Source organism: Notamacropus eugenii, chromosome 1 (genome assembly GCF_028372415.1).
Source record: "Notamacropus eugenii isolate mMacEug1 chromosome 1, mMacEug1.pri_v2, whole genome shotgun sequence".
Classification (NCBI taxonomy): domain Eukaryota; kingdom Metazoa; phylum Chordata; class Mammalia; order Diprotodontia; family Macropodidae; genus Notamacropus; species Notamacropus eugenii.
The window spans coordinates 414,586,645-414,596,203 of NC_092872.1; the positions used below are offsets into that span (position 1 = coordinate 414,586,645).

The window sequence follows — 9,559 nt, forward strand, 5'->3', positions numbered from 1 at the left end:
AACAATTGCCTTGGGAGCTGTTTTTTTTTTAAGTTTAAGTTTAATCTGCATCATTATCATTGTCTACATCACTTTCTTAAGTCTAAACAATAAACAAAAGAACAAATCAAGTCCTAATTGGGGCCATTTGCCAGTTTAGGAGGTGTAAATGTTCACATTAAAATTTAACAATTGACTCTCCCCAGGCTCACATTAAAATTTAACAACTGGCTCTCCCCAGGCTTGGAGCTGGCTCCAGCTTTCTCCTGGGCACCATGCTTTTTAAGGCCCCTCCTTTTTAGCCCTGACGTCCTATGCTCTGCGTTCTAAGATCCCTTGCAGCTCTGTTACTCTTTGGCTCTAATGATCACCCGCACCTAACCCTTAGTAACAAACTAGTTCACTTTGTTCTTAAACATTTCTATGCAACACAACCTCCCCAGGTGGTTCACGGTTCCCACCAGGCAAAGATGATTCTTCACTTTCTCTCTTCAGTCCCCAAGCCCCCAAGCAAAGGGTGGGCTACCGGAGTCTTTGCTGACTTCCTTGACTCATCCTGCTTGCCAGGATGTGCCAGGCACTGCCCCAGCTGCCAGCTCCCATCCCCTACTGTTACGCCAGGTGTTGACATTCTACGGGAACAAATCTCTCTGAACCCAGAGTGTTCTCTCTTTCTCTGAGTGTTGGATGGTTATTGGGGGTGGGGTGGGGGGGAGGGATGCTTGGCTTCATTACTGAACTTTGAAAGTTTGGTTGGAAGTCAGGGAAGGATAGAGGTGCCTTCAGTTAGATTTTGGAGGTCTAGTACCAGTATTCTCTGTCACACTCCATTCCCTTCTCCCCTTACCCAAACATGTCACTCAGGGAGCCATCCTACATCTAACTTAGGGGTTTCTCCCCACACCTAACCTAGAAGAGGAAGGGGCATGGGGAGAGAGGAGAGCAGTGCTTGGTCAAAAGGGATGAGAGGTTAGTGTTAGACTCAGAAACGATTCAGAACCAGGGGCAGGGGTCAGGAGAGGGCTCATTAGGCTGTCCTCTATCTAAGGGGCTGGAGGTGGATGGGGGAAGATGCACAGCTCCTTATTTCTTAATTCCAGATATGGTCTTCAGGAGTTGAGATGTCTACTGGTCAGGACTGAGTTAGGGGCCAAATAGTGGGGTCACGGTAGAGGGGGTTGTGTGGGAGTTGGGGGCGTGAAGCAATGGTCACAATGGTCAAATCTCTGTGCCCAACTGAGTAATGCCAGCTTTGAGAAGGTGCCTCCCTCCCTAAGGGGGAATCAGGATAGAGGATGAGAAACTGGCCTAGGAGACCAGTTCTATTCTCAAGTCAATCATGTGAGTGATCTGCTGGAAAAGACTTCCCAGCTCCTGTCTCTGCTTTAGCTGATTCTTTTTAACCCCATTTGGCAGATGGAAAAATTGAGGCTGGAAGTGAGATGGAAGCCAGATTGAGGAGAGAAAATAGCTGAAGGCATCATTTAGGTCTAGGCACCTGGCCATGGTGAAATGTTCCTCCTAATGAATGGGACATTGTGTCTGTGACCCACCTCCTGGTAAATCTAGGAAGAGAAGAAGGAGCTGCGCCAACCACCACCCTCACCCCAGCCAGGTCTGTGGGCAGTCACTTCTGCCTCCTCTCTCGTCCTCTGGCATGGATGTCCCCCGCTTCCTCCTTCTGATGCTCTACAAACCCATCCCTCACAACTGCCTGTCTTCAGGACACTGTCCTTAGAGAATCACAGGTCTGGACCTGGAGAGGACATGAGAGCCCATCTAGTCCAGACCTCTCATTTTACAGATGAGCAAACTGAGGGGCAGTTAGGTAGCACAGTGGATAGAATGTGGACCTGGAGTCAGGAAGACTCCTCTTCCTGAGTTCAAATCTGTCCTTAGACTCTTAGTAGCTACGTGACCCTGGACAAGTCACTCACCCTGTTGCCTCAGTTTCTTTATCTGTAAAATGAGGTGGAGAAGGAAATGGCAAACCACTCCAGTGTCTTTGCCAAGAAAACCCCAAACGGGGTCATGAATAGTCACACATGACTGAAAATGACCAAGCAACAACAATAAGTTGATGGCTGGGGAAATAAAATGACTTGGCTGAAGTTACATAGTTAAGCATCAGAGATGAGACTTGTACCTAGGCCCTCTGACTCCAGAGCCAGTGGTCTTTTCACTCTCGGTAGCCCTGAATTTGTAAAGTCATGGCAAGCAGAGCTGGGAGGAAGCTTAGAAATCACCCAAAAGAGATCAAGTGAGTTAACTTACGTAAAGGCCTTTGCAAATCTCAAAGTGCTACAGAAATGCATGCAGTTATTATTATCAATCCAGTCCTACCCCAAATGCCTGCATTTTACAGATGAGTACACTGAGGGCAATGACTAACTAGAGGTCACGAAGTTAACAAGTACCAGAATAGGAATTCAACTCCTCCTGACGCCTGACTACACTCAAATAGAGTTGAACTGTCCCATTCTGCAAAGAAAGCAACTGAGGTCCAGAGATATGTATGTTAAAAAGTTAGTAAGTAGCAGAAGCAGATTTAAACCCATCTCTTGACTTCAGATCTATTGCTCACCAATCAATTCAGTCCAATAAAACTCAATCTAAGAAGCATTTATTAAGCACCTCCTACACTTGAGGTACTGCCTTTGGTGCTGGATATACAAATACAAAACTTCATACAATACATATAAGCAATCTTAGCACATTTTCACGAGGTCATTCCACCCAATCCCAACCCTGGAGGATCAGTGGGGCAGGACAGAGACATAAGTCACTGAATGGAGTTCACTGGACCTATGGGAGGACCTGGGATGGAAGCAGTTAGATCAGGACAGTGACCTCTCAGGGTTCTCAGACTTCTGTTCTCTGCCAGGCCCTTCCTTGCCTTCCTTCTAGGAGCCTAGGGAGAGGAGAGAGAGGAGGTGCCTTCCCCCTGGTGCTATGGTGAGGTGGGCGGGGGGCACCAGGGCTCCTGGTGCGCATGGCAGCCAGGCAGGCAGCTCCCGATGACAAAGGGGGAGGAAAGGAATGAACATCAGGTATCAGAGCAATAAGATGGCATCTTGGGCATTTAGGCAGGGTGGCATTTGAGGTGAGGGAACAGCAGTGTTGTGAGAGTAACAAGATAACACTTTAAGGGGTGTTCAGGGGACAGAGAGGCATCCTGGATAGTGCCCTGACCTACAATCATAAAATTGAGGGGCACTCTCACTGAAGGGGTGGGAGGGAGGTGAAGCCCTGTGCCCACTCAGTCAGGGGGTACTCATTGATGGGGAGGGGAGAGAGAGAGAGAGAGAGAAGGGCGGTGGCTATCTTCCCCTAGATCCCCAGGCATCCAGGGCTGATGGTTCCTGGGCTAAACAGAAATACTAGACTGTGCCAGTCAGTACAGAAGGAGTTGTTTTAGGTTCTCTGAGAAGGGATGCCAACCTTCTTGCCAGCCACTGCTGCCTATTAGCTTCTCAGACCCTAAACAGAAGCCCACACTGTTTCTGCTGGTCCTGAATCCCTAGGCCAAATGGCTCAGCTTGGTCCTCTTGTCCCAGGCACCGGGTCCCTCCCCGGGTGTGTCTCAGCCCTTCCCTCCCACAGGCTGCTGGCCCCAGAGGCCATGTGGTCACTCACCATGCGCCCATTGGGGACGCCCAGGTGCTTGGCTTTTCCTGGCATCCCTCCTGTCCCGGGGCCCCGACGATGAGGGCAGAGACCATGGGTCCCTGGAGGGGTAGCTGGCACAGCCAAAAGGGGGAGCACGGCAGGCGCGGGGCGGCTCTGCTCTGAATCCTTCACATCCTGAAACAGCACTCACTACCTCTTTTCTTTGCCACAGGAAGTGTATCTATGGAGACGAAAACCACAGAAAGAAGTAGGCTCTGAAGAGAATGCCTCTTCCTACACACACACACACACACACACGCACACACGCACACACGCACACACTCATACTTACTCAGATCAATTCCCCTTCTGTGTTCATGGGCACACACTCAGGCAAGCCCTTCTCCCCCTTCCCACACATATACACATTTAGTAACTTCTACCAAACCCAAACCTTACCATACCCAAAGGAGAACTCCATGCCCTTCCTGTACTGTGACCCCTCCCCCCAGCTCCTAAAAGCACCCATCTATCTTTCGGCACCTCCACAGATGTGTGTGCAGACAGGGAAAGACACATGGAGGTTTCCTGGATACTTCATGGGACTTGGAACTAATCTTAGAGAGTATCCAGGCCAACCCTCTCATTATTCTGATGAAACAGAGACCCACAGAGGTCAAGGGACTTGCTCAAAGTCATTTAGGAAGTGGCAGAACCTGGGATTTGAACTCAGATCTTCTAATACTTTCTCCACTGTGGCATATACAGGTGGGCATAGGCATGCACAAACACTGGCACACAGTGCAACACAGATAAACACATACACACTCAGAGAACAAACTTATAGCACAACTGGACATTTCACACGTAAAGTCTTCCAGCCCCAGGAAGCCTGGACCAGGTTCTCAGCTTTTGGCCTCTCCTTTCCATCCCCACCCCACCGCCCAGCAGTTTCCTGGCTTTTGACCTGTACCATAGCCAGGAAACAACATCCTGCTCAGTCCCCCAGGCCTTCTGCCTTTCCATGGTGGTCCAAAGCCTTCCTGGAGTCTGTGTGAGACAGCCAGTGTGAGAGAGAGGTTCACAGTCACCTGGGCCAGGGCAGAGAACTTTCCCTTTCCCTTTCCTCTGGCCTCTTCTACTGCCTTGGAAAATACTTTACATAAAGCACCCCTCCCCCTCCATTACCGGAAAATCCATTTCATTAGGAGAATGTCATTGCCAGGCCCTCAGTACTTCTGGGCCTGCCTTTTGTTTTACCCTTCAGGATGGAGGAATAGGGACTTGTCTTAAAATGTCATTGATATTAGGAATCCCCAGGTGAGGAAACTCCTTATTAATAATGTAAGGCAATACCTTCTGCAAACTTATCATCTTAGAGAGTTGCCTAGAGCAGAGGGGTTAAGTGACTTACCCAGGACCACAAAGCCAGTATGTTAGAGGTGGCTCAAGGTAAGCTCTCTATCTACTACATTATTGTACCACAATATTTTTTTACCTCCACCACCACCACCACCACCACCCTTTTTTGAAATCAGTTCTTTATCTCATTTCCCACAGCAACTATCCCAAACCTTTTTCTTCTCTTCCCTCCTCACTAACCATAACCACAACCTTCATTTTATAGCAAATGACCTAGGATCTTGCTTTACTGAGAAGACTGATGTCTCCCATAGATTCCCTCAGCTTCCCACTTTCAATCCTCAAGTCTTCTCCACATCATTCTTCTGTTCATCTTTCCAGCATACTACAAGAGAAGAGAAATGACTGTTTCTTCGGTCCAGTCCCTCTAAATGAGTCCTTGATCCTCTATAAGACCTCACTATAGAAGTCACCACATTCCTCTTAGGCATCTTTAAATTCTCACCACTGACTCATTCTTATTCTGTCTTTAGGTAAATATGCTCAGGTTCCCTAAATCCCAACAATGCCTTCCAATTCTAACCCAACCCCATCCATTATTCTACTCCATCTTTTTCCTCTTTCCCTTTACTTATAAATTACCTGACAAAGAAGTCATCTACACACAATGCCTCCACTTCCCCCAGACTCACTCTCTCAATTCCTTGTCACCTCTCCCAATACAAGTGAAATAACTCTACAGAAATAACTCTTTTGAAAGTAACAAATGAAAGTGACTTCCTAATGACTAAATCCAATGCCTTTTTTTTAAATGACTATTTCTCTTCTTGAAACTTTCTGCAGCTTCTGACACTGTGGACCAGTTCTTGTACTTCTCCAAACAAGCCTTCAGTTTCCTCCCTGGCTCATCATTCTTTTCCTATTCCCTTAAAGTGGACAGTCGCCAAGGATCTGTCCTTGGTCCTCTTCTCCTCCCTATCCCCAGTGGTTAGCATAGTTATTAAGTGCTTAAAAATGCTTGTTGGCTGACTCATTGACCACACTCCCTTCCTCAGAAAACTCCCTCACACTCATAGCTTGACCTCTCTTCAGTGTCTCCTAAATCTCTATCTCCAGTTCTGTCTTCTCTAAACTAATCTCCACTGTCTTCAGGGCCTCTGAACTCAGATATGCCACTTACCCTTCAAATTCAATGTATTCAAAACAGGCCACCTTTTCTTTTCCCCAAAACCTGCTCCTCCTTCTGACTTTCCTTTTTGCTTGTGGTGCTACCATTCACCCAGTCTCCCATATTCCCAATCTTGGGGTTATCTTTGCTCTTCCTTTCCACATTCATGTGCATGCAATCAATTTCCAAGTCCTGTTGATTTTATTCAGCAACCTCTTTTAAACTTGTCCCCTTCCTCTCTGTTCCAGATACCAGGATCCTTGTATGAGGCTCTCATTTCCACCCACCTAAAACTACTGCAACACTTTCCTCATTGGTCTTCTAGTCTTTACCCTTCTCCTTCCCCACTCCAAATGTAATCTTCAAAATACTCGTAGAATAATCTTTCTTATGTATAGATTTGGTCTTGCTACTCCTCTGCTTAAAAAAATCTCCACTGGTTTACTGAATTATTTCAAATTGCACGTTTCTATTTAGGGACCTCTGTATTATGGCACTACCCTACCTTTCCAAATCATTTTATATTACTCCCCTGAACACATTCTGTACTTCAGCCAAACTGGACAACTCTTTGCCCTCTGAACAGATCTTAGACTCTCATTTTTGCAACTTTGTTGAAATTACTCACTATACCTGGAATGCCCTCCCCTCCTGCACTTGGTCTATTGAATTCTTGCCTATCTTTTAATGTCTACTTCAAATACCATTTCCTAATCCAAGCAGCCTTCCTTAATTCTCTCTGGTCTATAATGACCTTCATATATATATATATATATATATATATATATATATATATATATATATATATATATATATATATATATATATATACATATATATGTACATATATACATATATGTACATATATATGTATATAAAGTTCTCTACCACAATTAGTGGATAGAAGTTGTGCAGTATAGATAGTAGTGCAATGGATAAAGGTTGAACCTGCAGTCAAGAAGATAAATTCAAATCTGGCCTTAGGCACTTACTAGCTTGTGTGACTGGTCAAATTATTCAATCTCTGCTTCAGCAGGGCTGTTGAGAGGATCAAATGAGATAATACTTATATAGTGCTTTGATAGCTATTATTAAAAAGTATTGTGCTACACTGCATATTATAAGAATGTGTTGCTCTCTTATCCCCCATACGCTACTATAAACTAAGTCATAAACTTACCGTAAGCTCTTTGAGAGTAGGGTTTGTGTTTTTATATAAGCTTTAAATCTTCCCCAGCACCTAGTATGATGCTCTGGCCCTAATTTTTTTTTTTATATTGTTATACTGGATCCACAAAGCAGCCCCATTCTTCCTTTAAAAAAGATTTTGTTGATGCCCTTTTTAACAGCACTATCTCTTCCCAATGACTTATTACCTCTCTCCTTTATAACAAAAGGATACTACTAAGCAAAACAAACCAACCTGTTGGCTATATCTGAAAATATATGCCTCATTCTTCATGGTCTGTCCTCTGAAATTAGGATTCATTTAGCTGTTTCTAAATCTTTGTGACCCAATTTGGAGTTTTCTTGGCAAATTACTGGAGTGGTTTGCCATTTCCCTCTCCAGCTCATTATACAGATGAGGAAACTGAGGCAAACAAGGTTAAGTGATTTGCCCAGTCACACAGTTCGTAAGTTTCTGAGGCTGAATTTGAAATCAGGTCCTCTAGACTCAAGGGATGAAACTGTATCCACTGAGCCACCTAGCTCAAAGTCAGGATTAGTCAATTGCACTGATGAGAGCTCTGAAGTCTTTCCAAGTTGCTTTGCTTAGTGCTATTATGATTATCATATAAATTTCTCTATTGGCTCTGTTCACTCAGCTTTCTATTAGTTCATACAAATCTTTCCAAGTGTCTCTGAATTCTTCATATCCATCATCTCAATCCTCATTCTCCTTAACCTCTCTGCAGTCTCTTCTTTTTGGTATTCTCTTTTCTCTAGGTCTTTTGGACCTCTCTCTCCTAGTTCTCCTCCCACTTATCTGACCACTCTTCTGTCTACTTTGCTGGATTCCCTTCCTAGGTGTCCCTCAGGGCTCTGTCTTGGGCCCTCTTCTCTTCTCCCTCTACTACTTCACTTGATGATCTCATCAGTTACCATTGATTTAATTACCATCTCTCTGCTGATGATTCTCAAATCTACCTAATCTGCCCTAATCTCTCTGCTGACCTCCAGTCTTCCATCTCCAACTGCTTTGTAGACATATTGAACCAGATATCCAGTAGACATCTTAAAACATGTCTAAAACCAACTCATCATCCTCCCCCACAACCACTTTACTTATTACTGTAAAGATAGTACCATCCTCCCAGTCCCTCAGGCTTGAAATCTAGGTGTTATCCTGGATTCTTCACTATCTCTCACCCCTCATACTCAACCTGTTTCCAAAGATGTTCATTTCACCTTTGCTACATCTCTCATACCTCCCCCCCACCCCCATCTCCCCTGTGACACTACCACCACTCTAGTGAAGGCTCTCATCACCTCAGGGCTGCATTACTGCAATAGCCCACTAGTGGGTCTACCTGCCTCAGTCTCTCCACACTATAATCCATCCTCTGTTCAGCCACCAAAGTGATTTTTATTAAAACACAGGTCTAACCTTGTGAGCCCCATCCCCACTCCCTACAGCTCTCTAATTGCCTCCAGGAAGAAATACAAAATTCTCTGGTGTTCAAAGCCCTGCCCCTCATACCTTTTCAGTCTTGTTACTTCTTATTCTCTACTTGGTAGAGTGCCACTTCGATCCGGTGACACTGGCCTCCTGGCTGTTCCATGAATAAAACACTCCATTTCTAAGCTCTAGGCATTTTCTCATGCTGCCCCCATGCTTGAATACTCTCCATCTAGGCCTACTAACCTCTCTGGCTTTCTTTAAGTCTTGACTAAAATCCCGTCGTTTTTACATTAACCCTCTTCCAAGCTCTCTTTTCATCAGGTCCTGTTTATCCTGTATGGAGCTCTCCTGTACATATATGTTTGCTATCTCTCCTCCATTAGACTGTGAACTCCTTGAGGACAGGCATTGTCTTGGCCTCTTTTTGCATCCCCAGCTTTTAAATGCTTCATAAATGCCGACTGACTGATTGCCCTACAAAAGACGTGCATTTACACAATCTGTTCAGCCACTCGCGAGCTTGAAAGGACACACACTTTGACACTACAAAAACCGCTGCTAATTTTTTTTTAAGCATTCATTCCCTTTTCTGCCTTCTCTGCCAGTCATTATTAGCCCAGCTTCTACATTCTCACAGCATAAGGGACTGGCAAAGGAAACTCCTAAAGGAGAGAGTGAGGGAGGGATGCTGAGCATACCTGGGGGCTCATTAGAGGATCTGTGGTGACGGTGAGGAGGAGTTGGGGTAGGGCGTGGGGGCGGGCGAGGAAGGGGTTAGGAGGGCTTGGTGCTGGAGGGAGGAAGGAAACAAGGCAGAA

The 9,559-nt window shown here is 45.3% G+C and overlaps 1 protein-coding gene across 1 annotated transcript in view; it reads right to left on the bottom strand.

The window, feature by feature from the left end:
- The window catches only part of RGS14 (regulator of G protein signaling 14), a 30,242-nt gene extending 20,692 nt beyond the window's left edge, over positions 1-9,550 (bottom strand). The window contains exons 1-2 of the mRNA XM_072631187.1: positions 9,440-9,550; positions 3,616-3,829 (exon numbers count right to left, since the gene is read on the bottom strand). Coding sequence (XP_072487288.1) covers positions 3,616-3,660 — 45 coding nt within the window. The 5' untranslated portion in view covers positions 3,661-3,829; positions 9,440-9,550. The remainder of the gene's footprint in view (positions 1-3,615; positions 3,830-9,439) is intronic.
- Positions 9,551-9,559: the final 9 nt, after the last annotated feature.